Source organism: Cyprinodon tularosa, unplaced genomic scaffold, assembly GCF_016077235.1.
Source record: "Cyprinodon tularosa strain WSP-4 unplaced genomic scaffold, ASM1607723v1 ctg753, whole genome shotgun sequence".
Classification (NCBI taxonomy): domain Eukaryota; kingdom Metazoa; phylum Chordata; class Actinopteri; order Cyprinodontiformes; family Cyprinodontidae; genus Cyprinodon; species Cyprinodon tularosa.
Genome location: NW_024039511.1, coordinates 205693 through 228710, shown reverse-complemented (window position 1 = coordinate 228710; position 23018 = coordinate 205693). Strand labels below are relative to the sequence as shown.

The 23018-nt window shown below is 37.4% G+C and overlaps 1 protein-coding gene across 1 annotated transcript in view; it reads right to left on the bottom strand.

Annotated features, from left to right (window-relative positions):
• Window positions 1-543: 543 nt before the first annotated feature.
• LOC119773256 (vasorin-like) overlaps window positions 544-23018 on the bottom strand; it is a 37568-nt gene continuing 15093 nt past the window's right edge. The window contains exon 2 of the mRNA XM_038270172.1: window positions 544-6666. Within this exon, the coding sequence (XP_038126100.1) occupies window positions 4526-6649 (2124 nt within the window). The 5' untranslated portion in view covers window positions 6650-6666 and the 3' untranslated portion in view covers window positions 544-4525. The remainder of the gene's footprint in view (window positions 6667-23018) is intronic.

Sequence of the window (23018 nt, the reverse complement as noted above, 5' to 3'; positions counted from 1 at the left end):
AAGTATGCATTTGAATTTAGACCCATCATCCATCCATCCATCCATCCATCCATCCATCCATCCATCCATCCATCCATCCATCCATCCATCCATCCATCCATCCATCCATCCATCCATCCATCCATCCATCCATCCATCCATCCATCCAATTTCAACTTTTATTTTCTTTTAGAAAATTTAACCTCACTCTCAGTATTTATTTGCTTTTCTTTATGTTTTCTCTCAGCAGTGACAGTAGTCTATGGGGAGCAAAGTCTCTAAATAAAAGGGACAGCTGTTCTTGACTGACTGTTGAGATTCAAGTGAAAAGCGATTCATATTTTCATGCCGTTATTTTTTTAGATTTGGGATTTTTTTAAATGGTTTAATTTTGATTCATTGTGTGTAATGTGTATAAATAGTTACAAAAGTAAAAACACTTGGTTTATACTATCTGGTCAAATATTGTGTTCTACCCACAGACCCAAATACTCTCTTTAAACCACAATTAAGTCACTAAACATTTAAGTAAAAGTGCTTCAATGAAAAACAAGACAGGAAATTACAATAATAAAGCATTTTAATACTGTTCTCAACATTGGCAAAAGAATACAGGAATGCTACAACTGAAACTAACAGACAACATAAGAAACAAACTGGGAAGGTAGTGTTAAAAACATTTTATAAACATAACCTGCTATTTTCACTGACCAAAGAAGTATAGAGAATCTTCCAGTTAAATGAATGAGTAGGAGAGAAACCTGGCTCTATGGCCATCTATGACAGTACAAAAGAGGACTGGGAGAACAGGCTGATGATGGACGGTCTTGATGCATAAAACAAAGAAAGAAAAATTTACAACTGGACAAAACAATGCAATGTAGTTCATGTTTCTTCACGTACAACATTGTAATAAAACAGTGGGAAAATAAAAGAGCCTTTATATATTGAAATGCTGATCAGCATGTATACGAAATAGAGGTAGACCATCCTGCATTACCTAAAATGTCCATGCATTCACCCGTTTATTAGTGCATTCAGCAGGCATGCCTTGAGATCTCCTCAAGTGCATTGCCGCTACCTCTATTTTCTATCTATTTTTAATGCTTTGTTTGATTTGTAAGTATATGTTAATTCTTTGTTCATATTGAGACTGGCATAATATTTATCACTATATCATTTTTTTCATGTAGATAAAGAGAAAGCAAAATCATCTTCAAACATTAGACAGAAAGATCGGCAGAAAAAATCGGGGATAGGTTAGATTAATATCAAAATCATCTGATGTCTTTTTTAAGGTAGTCAATATCTAATGCAAAACCACTACAAATGAGTCCAAGTCTTTAGCAGTGTCACAACGGCAGCTCTTTAAAACTACAAAAAATGTCTTCAGTAATCTTCCAACGGGGAAAATAGGTCAAGAAGAAAGACAGACACCAGAAGGTGTGAGTGTGCTCTGCTGTGAAAAACATGTTTCTTATTAAGTCAATATATGACATATATCTGTAAAAGAGAACACATATTAATTACACTTCTCTGTTGCAGTTTTTACCATGGTTTTACCAACTGTTTTTTTTTTTTTTCATGTGATGTATAATTCTAACTCTCTCAAGCCCATTTGATTATTAAACAGTGGAAGATATAGAGGATGATATTTTATTTCCGGGTGGATTATCTAAATAAGTGGTCCTCCTAATTGTCAATCATTGTGGTGATATGTTTATGTAACTCCAAGACAATATGTTGGATGCAGCTGTCTCCCAATCCTTAAGTGCGTTAGGGAGTTTCCTGTGTGCATACAGAACTAGATATCCTCCACCTGAAGTAGTTTATCTTACTTACTAAAAACTATTTAGAATGTGTTATTCCTAATGGGTGTGTTTGCATGAGATTTTGAGAGAAATAACTTGTATTTATTTCCTGCTACTCAGGAAATTTTACTGATGTTAACAAAAAAATAAATATAAAAGTAAGAAAGAAAACATTGTTCTGTAAAAAATGTAAAAAAAATAAAACAACATGTAAATATTGTATGTAAATACATAATCACTATCTCCATTGATACTGTAATTTTAAAAGCACTTCTTGACACTTTCTCTTAAAAAAAAGGAATAAGCACCATATTAATAGGACTGAAGACATGTCATCTCTACCCATAGTGTTTGATGCACTTTTTTTTTTTTTTACATAGGACAAGGACAGTTATTTCACACACACACAAAAAAAAAATTTAAATGGGAATATGTCAAATGGTCATGTGACTGTCTAATGGCAACACGTGTAAAAGGATATATATGAGGACATTTGTTAATAAAATGATCTATGCAGAAAATGGTTTTCACTTACAATGTAGAAAACAGAAAACAATACTAATTTCCTACAAATTTATCCAAAACCTCCTAAATTAGTTTGATAGAAGCAGAATTTCACAGGACTATGATCTACAGAGGATCCTTCAGCATGAGATGGTTCAATAATTAGCTTTCCACTGCAACTCATTTTCTTTCTGTGCATCCTAAATGAAGTTGGTATAAAACTGGACTATTAGAATTCATCATAGTATTTCACCTTCTTTCCAATCCTCCACATGTGCAATATTAGTTTAATGTGACTTTATCATGGTCAAACATTATGCTGTTACCGGGGTGATAACTGTCTGCTAAGACAGACAATATTCTATATGTAAAACGTTGGCAGCTGGATGCTGTAGTGAATTAAAAAACTTACAACTGAAACTGGACTGATTACAGTAAGAAAACTGAAATCTGCACAGGCACTTGTCTTGCTTAATATTGCTACGCTGTATGATTTGATGACAGTTATTGGAAGGGACTCTGATGCATTCTGATGTATTCAGCCTGTATGAATGGCGGTCGGAACTAAAACAGGAATTGAAACTTTTATCTCGATGTTCCTATATTTCAATTTGTTTTTGTTGTTGTTGTAAGCTAATTTGCCACTCTGACAGATTACAGAAAATTTGGCCCATGATAAAAGTTTTTAAATTCTTTAGTCCTGGTTTGCAAGGTCCCCAGGCTATTGCTCACAGGCAATATTTCTCCCCTTAATAGATTTCAAAATTATCCTTTAAATTAGTGTTTTCCAAGGTGTGTGGCCAGCCCCTTGGAGGGTGGCAGGGGAGGAGGGTTATGGAAGAATAAATTAATTTATTATTATCATTATTGATGTTGAATATGGTTACACAGTAAAACAAACAAATAAAATAAAAAATACACTTTTTAAATATGTTATTTATGTTCAAAGTGTATAATTTATTAAATTAAAATATGTAATTTACTATAGTGAATTTTCCTGGGTGTGGGATAATGGTAATTCCTTTATTATAATTCATATAAACAGAATGGGGACCCAGCAATAAAGTGTGTCAACAATTGTTCTAAATCTTTATGTGTTAAACTGTCATTTCAGTTGGAGAGATACTGACGGCACTTATGTCTTGGGTGAGCATTGCATATGTACCGTTACCCAAGTTTACATTTTTATACATGGACATTTTTCTATATCTTTCAACTGCAATATCACCTATATTCGTGGTTTGTTTTTTTGTTTTGTTTTCCTTATTAGCTCTCTTTTAAGGAAATGTCAGGCATTACATATGCCCATTAAGGAGACAATAATATTACTCAAAAGCTATTTACAACAGAGACATGGTAAAAATACTAAAATTCACAAAGTAAAAGCAGAAAATCAACAGCTGATCTAGAATAACAAAAAAGCAGCTAACAACAGTTGTACTAATCTTTCACAGTAAATTAAATTCCATAAACTCCAAAGGCTCTGCGGTGTAGGAAACTGTGGTGGTTGAGTAGAGACAGCAGACTCCCAAATCTGAATTCAAATGAACTTTTTTTTCCCCTTAAGTATCAATTTCGAAAATTAATTTTAGACCTTGGATGCACTGATAGTCTGTAATGTCCAAACGTGTATTTATTTTTGCTTATTCAAATTACTGTAAGCCTTGTGGAAGTCACCACAAAATGTGGTTTTCAGTGCAATTTTTTTATACACAATTCAGGTATGCAAAAGTTTGTGATTAAAAAGTCTTCATGTCTTTGAGCCTCTGGCGCTTTTCCAGTTCAAGGCTTTTTTTGTTTCAAATTCCCATATCCAGCAACAGGATTAAAGTGTTTTTCTTTCATATAAAAAGAAAAAAAACAGCAAAGAGTTCTAGTAGGTCACTGCAAGCAGGCTTTGTCCAAAACTGAGACCCTCCTAATTGATTGCACTTGATTTTTTGATTGGATTAGATGTTCCACTGTCAAACCCTGTTACATGAATTTAAATCACATATTTTTCACTGTCACGTAGTTGTTAAGCATATTTTGAATACGCTGTGGTCTGAAATCCATAAAGATGAGTCTCTTAAATAGATTATCTGCTCTGTTATTCCATCATGTGCACAACAGAAGACAGTAAGTGCCCTTTTCAAACAGTGGAAATCTGATATGGGTATAAAAAGAAAAAAAAATATAAAGAGAACTGCAGCATAGTCCTGACGGGAACTCCATTTTTATCCTGCTTAGCATTAGAAATAAGACGGCTTCACTGTTGATATATTGTTATTTGATGGGTAGTGTCCTTGTATCAAGGGAGCCTCATGTTCCAAACTACCGTTTTGTTGCAATAATGGAGGTGGTTGTGGTGTTTGGCAACGATCTCCCTGAGGCTGTTTGATAGGAAGTTTAGCATGGACTCCATTTTCCATACAAACTTTAACTTCCTCAAAGTCCATTGCCTCAGGATCTGTTGGGCCAAGCTCTAACTCCAATCCTGCAGTTGCCTGCCTTTTCTTCTGTACACAGACTATAGCTCCAGCCACAGCAGCCAACAACAGAACTAATGCTAGGACCCCAAGGGCTGCAATGAGAGTCTTTGTCATAGGGGTCTCTGGATTTACCAAAGGCTCTACAGACACAGTAGGACTAGTGCGAGCCTCTGTACAGGGACCCATTTCTACAGAGCTGTTGCCTTTAAAACGGATCTTTTCTCCAAGGGGACTGGCACAGACTAAATAGGTGCAGTTTGGTCTCAAACCACGCAAAGTGTATTCAGGGTAGGATGTTGGTAAACTCAGAATCATAGGACGACGGTCAGGACCTGAAAGGTTACGGTAGGTCAGCCTGATACCACGGATGTTGGGCCGGGTCTCAATGAAGCTGTGCAGGTCAAGAAGTATTGATGTTGATGTAACTTCCCGTGAGCTGATCTCGTCAAGTTTATAGGCCAACACCGAGGTTACCACAGAAACCTCTGTTGCGGAAGGCTGCAGGAACTCCGTTTTTTCTCTTACAGTTTCACAGTAGAGGCCTGATGTTCCTGATGAGCACAAACAGGTGATTGTTCCGCTTAAATCAAAATAGCAAGTCCCGCCATTGAGACAAATGTTTTGCGGGCAGAAATGTAGCTCATTTTCCACACCTGAAAAACTCGGGGAAACTGGAGGTTCTGATCCAAAGCGAGGATTGTCTGTTACGAAGGACAAACTTTCATCACTAGGAGGTGGAGGAGGAGGAATGGCGTTGGTATAGGTGGTTTCTGAAGACGTTGTAGGGATTTGGGGAACATGAGTATTTTCTAGAGGATAGCCAATAGATTCCGTTGTGGTAAGAGGACATCCAAAATCTTTGTGCTCCAATGCAGAAAGCTTCTTCCCAGCATTAACTAGAGGAAAATGGCATCTGGTTTCCTCAGGTCTCATCATCATGATGGGTTTTTTTTCTTTTAGCCAAACAGGGAACCAGGCTAACGGACAGAGGCAATTAAAAGGGTTCTCAGCTATGGTCAGTTTTGTCAACTTGGGAAAGTTTTCAAAAAAACCTTCAGGAAATCCCTGGAGATTAATTCCGCTTAGATCCAGTTCTTGAATTGCGACCAGCTGCTTAAGATCACTAACTTTCACTTCGAAAAGTGGGTTAGCAGCCAGGCTTAGTTTGGTAAGGCCCTTTAGAGATTCCTGCTTTAGAGCTTGAGGGACTTCTTGTAACTTATTCGATGATAAGTCAAGCTCATGAAGGTTTCTCATGGAGGCTACGAGAGCTTCATCCAAAGAGGAGAGGCCCAATGAGGATAGTTTTAGGGTTTCTAGATGGGGAGTATGGAAGTTTGGGGATTCAAGTGTTGGGATTTTATTGTTGCTAAGATCTATAAGAAGTAGTCTGGGAAAATCGATCGAAGGCAGAGATGTAAGCTTGTTTTCTTGCAGTTTCAGCTCCAACAGCATCTCTAAACCCTCAAAAGCCTCCGGGTGAATGCTCTGTATGAGGTTTCCATGGAGATACAGCCTCTCTAACTGGACCAACCCTGAGAAACTTTCCTTGGAAATGTGAGTTATATGATTTGCAGAAAGGTCTAAGTTATTCAGTTTTGAGAGTGATTCAAATGCATTGTCAGGAATTTCTGTTAACTTATTTTGGCTCAAATCTATTGATTTCAACTCAGTGATGTCTTTAAAGTCATCCCGGGTTAAGGTGACAATGTCATTTTGGAAGATGTATAGGTTTTCAGTGGAGATAGGGACACGGGGTACACTGGTGGCCCCACTTTGAACACAAAATACTGTGCTTGGAGATTTGCAGTCACAGATTTCTGGGCAATCACTGGAGAACACCGCTTCACAGGAGAGTAGGAAAAAGGCAATGTGAAGGAACATGATGACAGACCAGCGCTCTGAAACAGAAAAATGGGAGAGAAAATACTTGTATTATTGATTTATTAGTTTAACTGGTCATATAGATATATTTCAACAAAAGCCTGAGGGTATATTGACTTTGAGTTTTTCAACACTTTAACAACAAATTGATGGAAAATAATGGGGGGTTGTTACAACTTATGAATTTTTATAGATCTGACAAATGAAATCTAAACATGTTAGCAGGATAAGCTATGCATCCAGTAGAACTACTTTTGTTTTTTGCTTTCTTTCCAAGCTTTCTGACCTCCGAATTGCACTGAGCTGAGATCAGCAACCTGATTATCTAACTTTTACAATCAGTTTACATCTTAACATGATCAAATTCAAACAAGCAGATGCTGTAAGGACAGTTTTGGTCCTAATGTAATATCACAGTAATGTAAGCATTTTGACATATTGTATTCATAAAAAAAACCTCATTTAATTGATATAAGTTAACAAAACTAAACTAAATACATACATTTCAATATTTAGAGTTACATCCAGGGAGAACTGTTACACCTTTGAATGGGTTAAACTAGATGCAGTGCATTACAAAGGATGGACATGTTATAAACCTTTTTTCTTTTATGAAGAAATTTTGCCCTGTTCAAAGGGCTACCCCTCCTGACCTATTTAGTGAAAGTGATACGATGGCATGATTGCAAGGGCTGCATGAAAGAAAAAATAAAACACTGAACTGTATGAATGTGTGACATCTGGATAATAGTCTGCAAGTGGAGGATATTTGATACAATCGTGGGTACACCAGGGCCGGAGCTTTAAGCAAGTTCCCCTTCAATGTAGCTCACAACATGTTAAAGAATGTCTCTTAAAAAATCTAATATCATCATAGGTCAGGTCCTTTAGCAGGACGGAAAAGTTTAACTAACAGCAGGGGGTGTTACTAAGGAAAATGTCAGATCATCTTTAAAAAAAAAAAAGAAGCTAAAACTGATTGGTTTCAAACATACCAACATAGAGCAGCAGGTAAAAGTACAGTAAGAGGTCTTGACTTTCACTTGGACATTCGAACAAACATTTAAATGTTTCCACTAAACCACTAAAGAGTTTTTTGTTTTTTTTTAGCACAAACTGTCATGTTGAAAGGATAATCTTTGTCCCACAGGCAGACTGGCCGGATTTCACTCAAGAATATTCCTGTATTTGAACAATCCATTTTCCCTAGACTTGGACCAACTTCCCAATTTCTGCTGCTGCAAATCATCCCCAACGCTGGATGTTGCTACCACCAAGTTTTACAGTGGGGGTGGTGTTTTGGGGATGATGGGATGTGCTGGGCTTGCACCAGACATATATTCGTTCCTTGGGTGTAAAAATATGCAGTAAAATGGTGGTGCTACAAAGGAGCCAGCCATTGAAATTTAGATTTAAACTCGAAATGTGTTTTTTTTTTTTCATTAATACACGATTTTACCTCACTTGATGAGTCAGACAAACAGACCACTGGTTTCATACCAAAAGACAGAACTGCCAAGATGGAAATAAAACTTTCATTATGCAGAATCAGAGACTGTTAATGGAACATTGAAACTGTTTGCCAATGTTTTCGGGATTCCAGATTACTGCTGGCATGCAGCCTCAGCGAGTAATTTGATGACAGGAAAGGAGAGGAAAGATAATTGTATGTTAGTATCAAAACAGGAAGAGTAAGAGTAGAAACTGGGACATAATGTTATGATAGATGGGTGCATGGAATAATAAAAAAATGTCTTTATATATCCATTTCTTATTGTGGTGTTAATAAATAGGCCAATAACTTATTTTAAGGCAGGCTTTTAGACATACTCCTCAGACATACAAAATAGAAGATTATACTAAAAATAAAACACTAACAAGCATATGTTTTTTAATTCAGCTTTGGAAGGAAGATATTTGTGATTTTTGAGGAAAAAGTTGTATGATTGGGTGAATTTATAAAAGTTATTTACTTCTGCATACTCCTATTCGGATATGTAATTTTATTAGGCAAGTGCATTGGATGTATTTATGTTTGTCCAAAATGTGAGTAAAAAACTGAAGTTATGATCAAAAACATTAGACATCATAATAAAATATAAGGAACAAATTTTACTATATTAAGAAAAAGCCATGAAATCAAGCATGATTCTTTACGTACAGACTTAGTTGCCAGTTTCATTAATTAGTTCAGTTCAGCGCAAATTCACAACACGTCATCTCAAGGCACTTTATTGTTTAACTGATCATATAGTGCAAGCTTGCCAAAAGAATTGGTGTAAGCATAAACAAATACGTTGAATTAGTATCGTGGAAAAGGATTTTCTGTTAATAATATTACTCTGGACCCTTTTCAATAATGAAGTAAATATACCATATGTAGCAACTTTTAGACTTTTTTTAAATGTATAAGACTGCATTATAAGGCAGAAAGTAGATAAATTTCACAGTTATACCTTCCCACCTGCTTTCGATTGGTAACTTTCTACTCTGGTAATTGTTTTGTTGTCATCCTCGTAGCTGCAGCTGCTGAAACATCACATAATTCCTGGAAAAGGATCTTGCAGTGTGTTTTTTCATTGTTCTATAATCCATCTATAAAACACATGAATTTTTGACTTAGTTCACATTACGCTGAGAACAAGTATTCTTAAAAAGTAGTTTTTACGCCCACCAAGGACACAACATATTTGAGGACACGAGACGAAAATGAGGGTTCAAAAAAAGATATTTTATTAATAAATTCTCTCCGCTTTAGTTGTTCTTGGTTCGGCTTCTTCAAATGTTCTGCGGAGAGAAAAATAATTAACGGCCCTCAAATCCCGTGCCCCAAAAAAATAAAAAAAGAAACCCAAAGTAACAACAGAAAGTTGGACCTGGCAGGCCGATCAAACAGAATAAAACGGTACAGCAGGGGGCCAACCCTATACAGGGCCGTCGAAGCCCCTACTGGTACCGGACTAAAGGCAAAAAATAACCTAAGCAAAAGAAAAATCGAAAACAGGACTACCGGTCCCGCCAGGCCAAAAACCTCAAGAAAAAAGTAAGAAAAAGGTAACAAAAATACCACATGGCAGGCTGGAACGTCCGCTGCAGGCCGCAGTGACAAGACAAGTGCGCACCGCGCACGATGGAGCAAATGAAGCAGGTGGGAAGTGGCGTCCAAACGAGGTTGGAAAGGAACGCGAAAGGAACGCGCAAGGAACACGCAAGGAACACACCAACGTGCTGAAGGCCAGCCTATTTATAGGCGGACGACAGCACCACAAATTAACATAATTAATTTACTAAAAGAATCCTAAAATATATTAACAAAAAGATCCTTCAACTAAAGTTTATAAGCAAACGAAGAAAAGAAATGGACAAAAATCATAATGTGCCTGGGGCACATAACACCCCCACCCAAAGACTCTGAATGGGGTCCGAAGCAAAGCTCAACCCATTCAGAGAAAAAAAAAAAGGAAAGCGGGACTACAGTCGTGAGTGTGCGTCGGCCACTACATTGTCCTATCTTCACATAATAAAAACACGTTAAAAGGAAAGCGGGACTAGAGTCAGGAGAGTGCGTCAGCCACTACGTTGTCCCCTCTTCCTACAAGAAAAAACGCGTTAAAAGCTGTCACATCAAGACATAATCCAATGCGCTCTCAATGCCACCGAGCTCGCAAACACAGCCGATCCACCAACTCCAGTCTGCGTTCTTCCAAAAACAGCTCCTTTTCCATCAAAGCCAGCTGTCCTAATTCGATCTGAAGTTCCTCTAAACGACACGGATCAGCTGCAAGTGAGGTTTTATTCGGCGATTCATCAAGACTCTGTGCTAAAACTGCAGCAGGAAAAATATCCTTCGTGCACTCACTAAAGACATCTAATGTGGCTCCTCGAGCACTCATCCAGGTCAGACTCCATGTCCACCCCTGGAATCTAGCCACACTAAACAGGAACACTCCATCCAATGTAGGCTCTCGAGCAAACTCATCCAGGTCAGACTCCATGTCCACCCCTGGAATCTAGCCACACAAACTGTCAAGCACACACACAAAGCCACAAAAACACCAGAGTCAAATCGTCCAATCCACAATAACCTCAAAATGCTCGGCTTCCCGTGCATCTGCAGCTGCCCCGACACCTGCGTCATCTCGTTCACTGGAAACAACCGATAGATTTATGCAGAGCGGGCGCACGTTCATTACCAGCAACAGATCGTTTGTGCATTTCTGCAAAGTGTCCAATGTGGGCCCTCGAACAAACTCATCCAGGTCAAACTCCATGTCTACCCCTGGAATCAAGCCACACCAAATCAGGAACACCTCTGCACAAACAAAGCTACAGCACCACCAGAACCGAATGCTCTAACTAATCAGCGCAACGCGCGTCAGCTGCGCAAAAATACACACAAACCCAGCACAACCGCCAACAAACAAGAACCAACCGTAGGACACGACCTGTCTCTAAAAGGCACACTTTGTTTAAACAAGCCCCCAAAAATATGTTACGTCCACCAAGGACACAACATATCGGAGGGCACTAAAGGCAAACTTTGTTTTGACAAGCCCCCAAAAATATGTTACGCCCACCAAGGACACAACATATTTGAGGACACGAGACGAAAATGAGGGTTCAAAAAAAGATATTTTATTAATAAATTCTCTCCGCTTTAGTTGTTCTTGGTTCGGCTTCTTCAAATGTTCTGCGGAGAGAAAAATAATTAACGGCCCTCAAATCCCGTGCCCCAAAAAAATAAAAAAAGAAACCCAAAGTAACAACAGAAAGTTGGACCTGGCAGGCCGATCAAACAGAATAAAACGGTACAGCAGGGGGCCAACCATATACAGGGCCGTCGAAGCCCCTACTGGTACCGGACTAAAGGCAAAAAATAACCTAAGCGAAAGAAAAATCGAAAACAGGACTACCGGTCCCGCCAGGCCAAAAACCTCAAGAAAAAAGTAAGAAAAAGGTAACAAAAATACCACATGGCAGGCTGGAACGTCCGCTGCAGGCCGCAGCGACAAGACAAGTGCGCACCGCGCACGATGGAGCAAATGAAGCAGGTGGGAAGTGGCGTCCAAACGAGGTTGGAAAGGAACGCGCAAGGAACACGCAAGGAACACACCAACGTGCTGAAGGCCAGCCTATTTATAGGCGGACGACAGCACCACAAATTAACATAATTAATTTACTAAAAGAATCCTAAAATATATTAACAAAAAGATCCTTCAACTAAAGTTTATAAGCAAACGACGAAAAGAAATGGACAAAAATCATAATGTGCCTGGGGCACATAACAGTAGTAAAGGAGTTTTCTTTACTATGGCGTAATATTATTTCTCTTCAAAGTGACATTTGTCTTATTGTGGAATTGCTGTGATCTCTTCTACTGAATGAAGCAACAGGTATTATCATAAGCCCTATCTATCAATGTCTTTGCTTTAAACCTGACAGTGTGTGTCTATGTTCTTTTTTGAAAAACAGTAAAATGTAATAAATTAGTTGCACAAAAAGATTAACACTGGATACCTACCAAACTCTTCTTTTAATGTGTGCAACATAAAAGAGAAGTATTGCAGTCTAAATAACCAGATTGATGAGGTTTCACAACCTGCAAAGCAACACAGAGACACACAAATGCATCTGGTATGAACATGCATATCTCAAGATGCGTTTTGGACACACCATCATGGTGACGGCACCAAGGATCACATTGGATCTTCTTTCAACTCATAACTCTCACACGCATGTTCCTGCACATGCTTGCAATAGCACATACATCAACTCAGTCCACTACACAGCTGGATTCTGTTACCCAAAATGCACTGCAGCAATCCCTCACTGCGAGGCAGAATGAGAGACCCACATAAACCTTCATCCTCCCCTTGTGAAAAGACAGAGGTAGTGGGAGAACAGAGAATGAAATCTCCATCTGTGGTTCTGTTCTTTAAAGTGGGAGAAGAGGTAAACTAGGATAACAAAAGACTAAAGGAAAGAGCTTAGAGGGGCTCCAAATGTGAAAGCAGCACAGCGAATAGGAGATACTTGCCAAGAATTGGGTTTTATTGCAAGCTAGAGGTATTACAAACATTTTAAAAGTCACAACAAAAAAATTGCAGTAATATAACTTCACAGCATTACTAGAGAAGTAGAAAAAAAAACAGCTATTTAAGACTTTTAGAATTACAAGTATGGGAAACTACAGAGGATAAACGTAGAGGACGGACACCCAGAGACAAAGAAGCAGGCTGGGATCATAAATTGTGTTAGAGAGTTTACTGGGAGGTTACTTCATTTTCTTCCAGGGAGAAAAAGGACTTGAATTATTGGTACCAAGGTGAAAATATCCTGTTACCTCATGCCAGAAAAGCTTAATCTGTTTAAAAACTTCAATCTTCCTTAAACCCTTAGTGTGTGACTGGTGTGTAAGGAGATCAAGTGTTTCCAGCATGTGCATGTTGTTGCCCAGAAATGTTTACACATAAGCGGTCAGAAGTATGTGAACTAATGTCACATTAGTGCATAAATTCCCAAAAATAACTAATATATATTTGAAAAGCTTTTAGACACAAAAAATGCTAATTTAACCTTTTTAGTTATTGCTTCAAAATGGAAACACTGGTAGATAATTTCTAACAATCCTGCAAAAACTTGTTATAATGTTTAAGAACATCATATGGAATAGAACAGAAGTCCAAGGGTTGACAATATCAGTGTACTAGTATAGTCAATATACCATTCAATGAGATCTCAGAGAAAATACCATTTTTTTTTCAACCTATTTCAAATATAAATTAATGTAGTGCCCCCCTCCCCATCAATTGCTGTGAATTCCTATTCTGTGGTCTGAGGGGAGGGGGGGATAATTTCACTTTTAGGCTTGTTTGTTGCAAGGGATTATTTTCTACGTGATACAAGCTAATCTATTGATTATGTATTTACAGATATTTACCTGACGACTACATAAAAAGGCATATTTAGAAGTGGAGTACTGTCAGGTAGATGAGATGTTAGAAGTTAGTAAGGTTTATCAATTAAATGGTAAAATGGTAAATAGCCTATACTTATAGTGCTTTTAAAGTAAGGAGACTTGATTGAAAATCTTTACTACGTTCATTCATTCACCCATATACTCACACACTGATGGTGGCAAGCTACAGTGTAGCCACAGCTGCCCTAAAGCTTGCTGATACTGTAGAAGCGAGGCTGCCGTACACCATCAGTAGACAATGCAAGTCTTGCTCAAGGACACAACAACACTAAAAGCCACTGAAAGCTGGAGCTTGAACCAACAACCCTCTGGTTGCAGGTCAAACTCTTTAATCCTTTCCTCAGTCGTCACTCCCAAAGACATGCTCACTAGCACTCCGGCACGGAGGAGATACAGCTGCTGTGTGTTCCAAGATATATTTGATAATGAAGATGATGTTTTTTAAGACTTTGGTATAAAAAAATTAATGATTGATGGTAGTAAACCAAATAAGTTGTTTTTTGGTAAACTGCTTGTGAAGGCTGAGCGCCTTCAGGCTGGTACATTAGTTTTGCTACTATGTGGTGATTGGCTTAGATTGTTACCAAGCCAGTGGAACCTGTAGGGTAGGTGTGGTTGGTTATAAAGGCTTCAGTGCAGAACTTAAAGAGTTTTTCTCTCTGTCTCCTTCAGGGAGATTGGCTTACAAAAATTGGTAGTATTTTTGGTTATATGGTACCATTTTCTTAACAGAATGTAGACGGAATGATCTTTAAGTCTGTTATTTAAATACCCTACTTATTTTCACTATGAAAGGGTTTTTGTTTTGTTTGTTTGAGTTTCGATAAAACTGGGCAAGCTGAGTTTAGGTCCTAAGAATACTCTGGCTCACAAAGCCAAAATATAAATAATTTTTAACTTCATAGGAAAGGTTTGCAGAATAAGTATTTCACAATCTGTTTGCATCGTTCATGTCTTCAGCTCCATCAATAAATTAAGCTTTAATTTTTTCTATTGCCAAAGCACCTATTTAAAGAGATTTAGAAGTAATCCTTAGCATTAATGTTTCATCACCTGACTCATCATGATCTAAAACGAGTCGTGGTCTTTTCTAACAATCTTAACTTTCTTTTGTTTTTCCTCCAGGTTTTTTATTATAGACCTCACAGACTCTAAAACACACCAGCTATTGTGCTTTAACAGGTAGGAGAGAGGAGCCCACGGTCATACTTTACACAATTGCTCCCAAATTGTTCAGTTGAAACCAGAAATCTTACATAAAAGATTTAATGGCAACAACATCAAACTGGATTGTCTACTAATCTGTCATCATTTGACCTTGGTTCAGCCAGCAACTGTGACGCTGTGGTTTATTTCTTTTGTCTAACTCCGGTATGCCAGCTTTGCTTCTGCTCTTGCTATGATGAAAATGCAGACGGGCTTTCAGGTGAGCTGCTGCTCCTTGTCAGACTGCAGTGTTTACCTAAACCTTCTGCCCCACAGAGTGAATGTGGTGACAGCTGGAAAGTTTGTTTTGCTATAGCTTTATTTGTAAGGACTTGTTCTTTGAAACATCTCACATTCTGAGAGGAAGGCTAAGAGTCAAATGTAAGGCCTGTCTTTAAATGCCTGTTTGACACAGACTACAGTTTTTTATTGTGTTAAAAATCCTTTATGCAATAACATTTTTAATGCTGATATATTCATAATAGAGTGTAAGTTAATCCATATCAGACAAAAACAGTTTCTGTGCTCTCGAAATATGGTTGCAGTGAAGAGTGCCTGTGCGTATGCATGTGTGGGTGTCTTCTCATTTCATCTGTCTGTCAGCAGCTGGATATGAACAAGTCACCTGCGTTAAAGCTGCACACAGGTGTGCTGGCAGCAGACACAACCCTGTCAAATGAGCCCACCTCACCCTAAACATGTACTGTCTGTATCAGATTCTTCCCTAGGAATTGGCCAGTCCTAAAAGGTGTTTTGTGTTTCATATGTGATACTTATAGCAAAATATTCCGTTGCATTTTACACTGCAAAAACAATCTCGAAATAAGTAAAAAAAATAAAAAATTATTACGTTTATTTACCCTTAATTTGAGTAGTTAAATAAGATGGTTTGCCAATGGAATTAGATTTTTTACCCTTAAAATAAGATAATTAGATAATATGCCCTTGAAATAAGACAATATAATTGTTTTTTTCTTATTTTAAATGTAAATTGTCTTGTTCAATTGGGAAAGTGTCTCACTTAAGTCCTTAATTCATGAAAAATGCATTTAAGAAAAAATTACTTATTTAGATCTACTTTTTTGCAGTGTAGAAGTAATGACACCCTTATCTATCAAACATAAAATTTACATATGTGAAAAACTTGTTAATTCCCATCTGTTCAATAAGCATGGGAATATGTTTTAGATTTCATCTTACATCTTACTGCATGATAAAACTTCCACAAGTAATGTGCGTTTGTTACACCCAGTATTTAAAAAACTTTAAGGACGTAGAAAAGCATGTCTTTATGTTAACATTTGCATCCCATTAATATTAATATTATAATTATTCCCAAATACTACACCATGTAATTTGAAAATATACAGTAAATAATACAGTCAATTTTTTTTACGTTTTAAATACGAGTGGGAAAATGTTCCCTTTGTCAGAAGTTTTCCCACGTTTCCTATTTTATTATGAGATGTTCTTTTTACATGTGAAACACATGGGAAACATATTACATGTGGACAGTATTCCCACATGTCCCCCCATGTTATTACAAGAAATAATCTTCGCATGTGTTTCACTTTTCTCACCTTATTTTATCATTTGTTGTTTTCTTTTTAATTCATATTATCTTTATTTTCCTGTATGTGATCTCAGATTGGCCCTCTTCAGTTTTTTCTTACCCTCTTTCTCTGATAAAACTGGAATATGGTGACATTTCCCCCTGAAATACGGCAGCCTGATAATGACCCCTTTTGGCCTCCTCAGGTCTGTCAGTTTCTGACCTGTCAACACCTCGTGTAATAAACTATTCCCATCTGGGAAAGGCATCTCCTCTGAAGACACTGAAGCAAAAGTTCACCACAGCTTTGTATGCTTGCTTTTATTTTAGTCCTATATACATACAGGCCTACAGCTGTCACCACCATGTATTTATCTTTTACACCTCTCCATCTATCTGTCTATTCTACTACCTTCAGGTGATTACCCCTGGGATGCTAAGCCAATTGGACACCTCCTTGTATAAACCAAGCTTTAATTTCCAAGTCCTGGCCTCTGGCATGATAACGAATATTTCTGACTGAAGGGGATGCATGAGGGTACATGAGACACTCCCTCTGGGTTTAAACAAGTCTAGACAGGTAATGGTAATGTTTCTTTAAACACGGAGTAAGGTGCCAAAAATAGACATTTTACCTAATATGGAGTTTAAAATTACAGAAGAAAAAAAAATGGATGGATGGATGGATGGATGGATGGATGGATGGATGGATGGATGGATGGATGGATGGATGGATGGATGGATGGATGGATGGATGGAAGGATGGATGGATGGATGGATGGATGGATGGATGGATGGATGGATGGATGGACGGAATGAGAAAAACAGCTTTACACTATAGATGACCAGTTAAAAGTAAGCGACATAAAAATTCTCAGCTTTACATTTCCAGTTGAAATAACACATCAACACATATAGTAATTATATTAAAGCATTATTTTGATGTTGAAAAAACAAAATTAGAAAGATTTCCTTGAGGAAACCCAAATAGAACAAACTTTAATCTAATTTGGCTTTAAAAGGCGTATTTCACTGTTTATTCATGGGACTTGAAATCTTTCAACGCGCCTGGTTCTGCTGGATGTTTGTTCCTTTTAAAGGCAGGTATCCTTTATACACTATCTTATACCTGCATTATAAGTATATGAAGGATTGCTGCAGAGTTGAAAATACAAATGAAAATCCTCTGTTCACTACAGAGTTACTGTAACGTGCCTTAAAATGACATGTGTGGTGAATTTGCGCTATAGAAATAAAGTGAATTGAATTGAAATTAAATGCTTGTTTAAACCTGACTGTTTAGGTAATTATTTAATATAATTGGCTAGGATTATGTATATACAATGTGAAACTAATGAATCTAATATATTTCTGTACATATATTTTATTTTTAGAAAGTAACTTGAGATGGCATTTGTTGTGAATTTGCACTATTATGTAAATGGGGAGTAACTAGAGGTTACCTCACAGAGCATACGTTCTAATGAGGCTGCAAATACCTAGTTTAAATACCCCAGCCTGTCATGCTGTGTCCCTGAGCATAGATCTAAATGGGCGCTTCAAGCTGCCAATCACTCCCTTTAAAGTGATAACAGGATACTGATTTAATAATAATAATAATAATAATACATTTTATTTAACAGCGCCTTTCTGTTCTGCAGCAGGACATACCAAGTGGTTCTGAGCACATTTGAATCAAACAGGCTTATTTTTACACAAATATCTTACATATAGTAGCTCCAGAACAACTCTCTGATTCACAGCTATTAGAAACCAATCTCTGTGATGTAACGTCAGAGGGAGAACTGTTGTGTGGTTAAACCATCAGCCATTTTAAGCTCAGGAGAGGGTAGTGATGCTGAGGAACATGGAGGCATCACACCTTACAGGTCAGAGCCATCCAGAGTGGACCTCTAGCCAACAGAGTCAGAGTCTGATACAGAGGATGATGGCTAATATGACCGCAGCAGGTCGGTCAGAAACACACAGCTAGGCCTCTGTTACCTTAAAATTATCACATTGATCATTAGTACTAACGCTTTGGTGCACAAAAAATACTGGAAAATGTCAATATTGTGTCACCAACATTTAAAGGGTAAATGCAGTGGTTACGAAATGTGAAAACTTTATCCTTTGGAAATATTTCCATATTTTCATAACATCTTTAGCAAAAAAAAAAAAACAATTCTCTAATTTTATGCACTTTGATCAGGATAATCTGCCAGCTGTGGGCATCTTTTTCAGAGAGGCTTCATCTAAGAGATATTTGCATGCCCACTGCAGATCCACAATACTGTCTAAAATGTTTTTTACTATAATAATCATTGCAATCTTTACAGTATTAACAGTTCGCACTTTGATATTTGACAATATTGTAATAAATAATCATTGTGTGCCTATTATGAAGTAATTCCTTATAAGCTGATTTATGTTGTTTTTTCTGTTTTACTTTATTTATTTGCATGTGCAGATCAGGTTCCAGGAGTTCACATGCTGTTTGTTGTTCTCATAATAGAATTCCATGAAATTTCCTCAGAACTGCTTTCTAATTTTACTGGTGACTCATCGCTTGCCCCATATGTTAGGGTTTGCAAAATTTGCAGGTTTGTCACTAAAACCTACCAAGTAATTTGTACTGGAATTTTACACGCATGGGAGACTTGCACTGGAAAATCAGGAACAGTCTGAGCTGTTATTCACAATCACACGTCTCCAAATTCAATTTGTCCGCCGCAAATGAGACTTTACACAATAACGAATACTGCTGAGCTCCCTTAATCTCCTGCATGCACCCACACACACACCCACATACACAGAGAAACTGAAACAGTCCCAGAGATCTTTACCAACCGTCCCCTGCAGCTGGAACACCTCATTAACCCAATGTGTGGATGGATTTACTGCTGGGAGACCAGCGGTAAGGTCCACACACACAAATATGCACACAATCATGATTGAAATGCAGCTACAAAAGAAACCAAACTTTTAAAAAAGTGAGAACAGTTAAAAGGGCAGAGCCATATTTACGCTGAAGGATGTTGTTTTGTCGTGTGTGTGATTTGGCTGTTTACTTTGTCACTTATCTGTTTGCTCTGACTCCTGACAGATCCCTTTAAGTAAACACATGCACTAACACACATGCTCATTCTTGTCTCTGCTGGAAGGCGAATCAATTAGCGCAAAGTGAACTGCGTTGTGTTTGTTTGGTTCTGTTGAAGCCAGTGACCTTGACTGGTTCATGACCCAGAGACAAAGGCTGTATTATTCACAGCAACAGAAGAAAAAAAATCAGATTTTTAACTCTTTGCAGTGTTGCTTTAGAGCTGTGCCGCGCCGCCTGCTTCCTCAGGTTTACGAGACCAGGCATGTTTCCTGACATTATTTTTCCCAGTTTTCAAGCGGCTGCCAACATGTGAAATGTGTCTCTTGGAGGGTGACTATGGCGGGAAACCTTTGTGTATTAAAGAAAGGGAAAATATAGAGCCAATTGAAGTTTGAGCAGTTTATCCATTGAGAGATGTTTTACAGCCAAAACATAAAAAATAGCATATGCTATGTAGTATGTGCAGTTTACATGTAGATTAACAATGACCTCATTTCCAAATCACACACATATACTTAAACATCAATCACACCTTATCTCTGATAAAGATTGTTAATCATGACAGAAGGCAGGCACTCCCTGTTAGGCACTTACTTTACTATCTGCTGATTAACTGATATGTGTTTCACTTAAAAAAACAAAAAAGCAATCTTACATCTCTAAAGTACTGTTAAAGGAGCAATAAGCACTCATTTATCATTTTAGACAGAAAGAGCTAAAAAAAATGGTGATATGAAGAACTAAAGATCTGTTTTTAGATTAAACAGTGTAACGTCCTACACAGTCTCTCTATGTCATAATCATCAGAACACATCTTGGTTTAACAGTTGCCAGGATAAAGGAACCTGCTTTTGGTCAAATACAATGTTTGCTACAGATTTGATCATTGTGTCTAGCTGCTTGTCAGGAGTTGGATTCGTCTGATTTAAAGTAACTCTTAACTTTTTAGCATACTAAGATATTTCGGATCATTTCATGTTACTTTATGCGAACAGTTCAAGGAGTGCCCTCTCATGTCCCAACATGGCTGCTCATCAAACGCTAATCTCAATAAGCTAAGGCACGTTTGGGAGCATTGTTAAAGCATAGTCAGAATAACGCTATTGATCAGTTCTACCCTTTAATGTAAGCATGGCTTAAAGGATGGCTGTGGTCCCTAAGTTTATGTTTGTTTTTTTTGGGTAAATATAAAACTAAAAAGTTGTTCCTCAATCAGGTGGGACAAACAGTGACAATAATACAGTTATTGTCTATTTTGTTCTTTGTTTGATCATATTTGCAATGTGTTTATAAGGACATTAGGGCTACTACTCGCGACTCAATCTGTTGATTATTTTTTTGACTAATGGATTAATAATTGGATAACAAAAGGTCCCTTGAAGAAGACTGAAAATAATAAACTTTCCACTTGAGGAGTTCTGAATGGAGTAAATTTACAGACGAAAAAGATTTTTATCTTAAATGCAAAATGTGCAGACATTTTCTTACAAATTTGGTAGAGTTCCTGCTCAGGGTGGGTCGCTCTGTCAGTTAAAAGTACATTTTAGAGTCTCTATACTCCAGTTACCGATTAATCAATTACTAAATTAGTTGACGATTATTTAAATCGATTAATCACAATTAATTAAATTATTGTTTCAGCCCTAAAGGACATCCTTTTTTGGTTTTAACATAAACCACAAACATATTTGCTATTGAAACAAAATTCAATAACAACTTTATAGTTGAATTTCTTAAGCAAGTATTGCTTATGGTATTTAGTTTTAGCTTTACAACTTTTTCATTTGGGTAAAGATTGAAAAAACTTTGATGCACAAATAGCATAGTATATATATATTTAATTAATTTGAAAACTAAAACTACTATTAAAGAACCTGGTACACATTTTTTAAGGACAGTGTCTTAATTCATTCCCCAGATTACAAGGTCCACCCAGGTAGGTTTCTATTTTCCACCATACTCCTTAAAAAGAAACTGGGAATCAAAAATCTTTCACCCAGAAAGAAAATGGGAAAATCAACATTAGCAGGAAAACAAACTGATCAGAGTATCTCTTGCTTTTTTTACTAAGAAGGAAACAGTGCAGATATCTCTGTGTTCATTGAGGCCATGGGAGAGGGAATCTTTCAGAAGGTAACACTAAGTTAGGTTTCTTAGGCTCAACATGTCACAGCAGACTGCTTGTTAAGTAATAGGCTGGCTTTTTAACTGCTGGTGGTCTTTTAGGAAATATCAGCATTGAGGTGCAGCTCTATTTGTTTGGGAATAAGAGACAGATGTTATTGTAATGCAATTGTGTTTATGTCTGATAATAATGCTAAATCCACTTAATGGAAAATCAATAGTTGTCAGTATCAGCAGATCAAAAATTGGAAAGTCAGAAATTGGACAGAAATTCAGATTAGAGTGTCTCTATACAGTTAAAATAATATAAACAGCCACATTTTTTTGCTCATTATTTGTACACAGATGCTGTCCTGTCAAATCCACCAAGGGTGAATTTTTATCAGCAGTACAAAATTAATACAATTTAAAATAATGAGTCTCAGCTAAAAATAATCAAACTGCAGCCAGGCCTCATATAACCCTAAAGACAAAAATCCCCGAGCGGAGTAACTAGATAGTAACAAACCAAAAACTAGCACTTTTCCATCTCCCCTTATCCAGTGCTGTCTGTGATAAAGCTCTAACCCATGTCGACTTTGATCCAAAACATGCCATTCCACATGCTTGTGGTTAAATCACAGGCTTCGCTGCACTCTGTGGGGTGAAACCGGACTCCGAAGTAGAGACACGTGAAGGAATGGCGACGACACGCTTGACTGCAGACCAGGCGCTGACACACGACTATGAAAAGGGCCTCGGGGGCTTTGCAGGGATTTTGGACAGGCGGGATGGGGAGAAAACAGGGTTGTGTTTGTATAGATAAGGAGGGCAGTATACACACATACAGATACACATTCAGCTAAAAACCAGACAAGCAGAAAAAAATATAGGACCAGACGTATGACGTCAAAAATATAAACGCATTCTTCTTTTTTTTAAAGCTGAAGAGCACCGCTTATGCTCTCCAAATAAAACAGAAACACAACAAGTATGACAAACAAGACTTAATCAGTCCTGTTGATTTACGCTGATACTTTTTAAAGACTTTGAAAAGTCAGTGTGAACTAATCCAATGCATTAAAGTCTCTGTATATCTGTAGTTTAGCCAGTTTTGCTTAAACTAGCGTATCTGTGACAAAGCAGGCCAGTGTTCCTAAGAAGAGCAAATATAAACGGAGCAAAGATGCATTTACAAAATAACATAACATCCAACAAATCAGTCCCATTGTTTGTGCTGCAGATCTTTTATCAATACCGATTTCTACTTATTTTCTTTGCAGACAGCTTGGATCTGCACTTGGCGAAAGTATGAGTTCACAATGTTCTTTCAAATCAGGACCACATCTGCTAGAGATTTGCTTTGGAAACTGCAAACAATTACCAATAAAACACTGCATGAACATGATTGGAACAACTCTGTGGA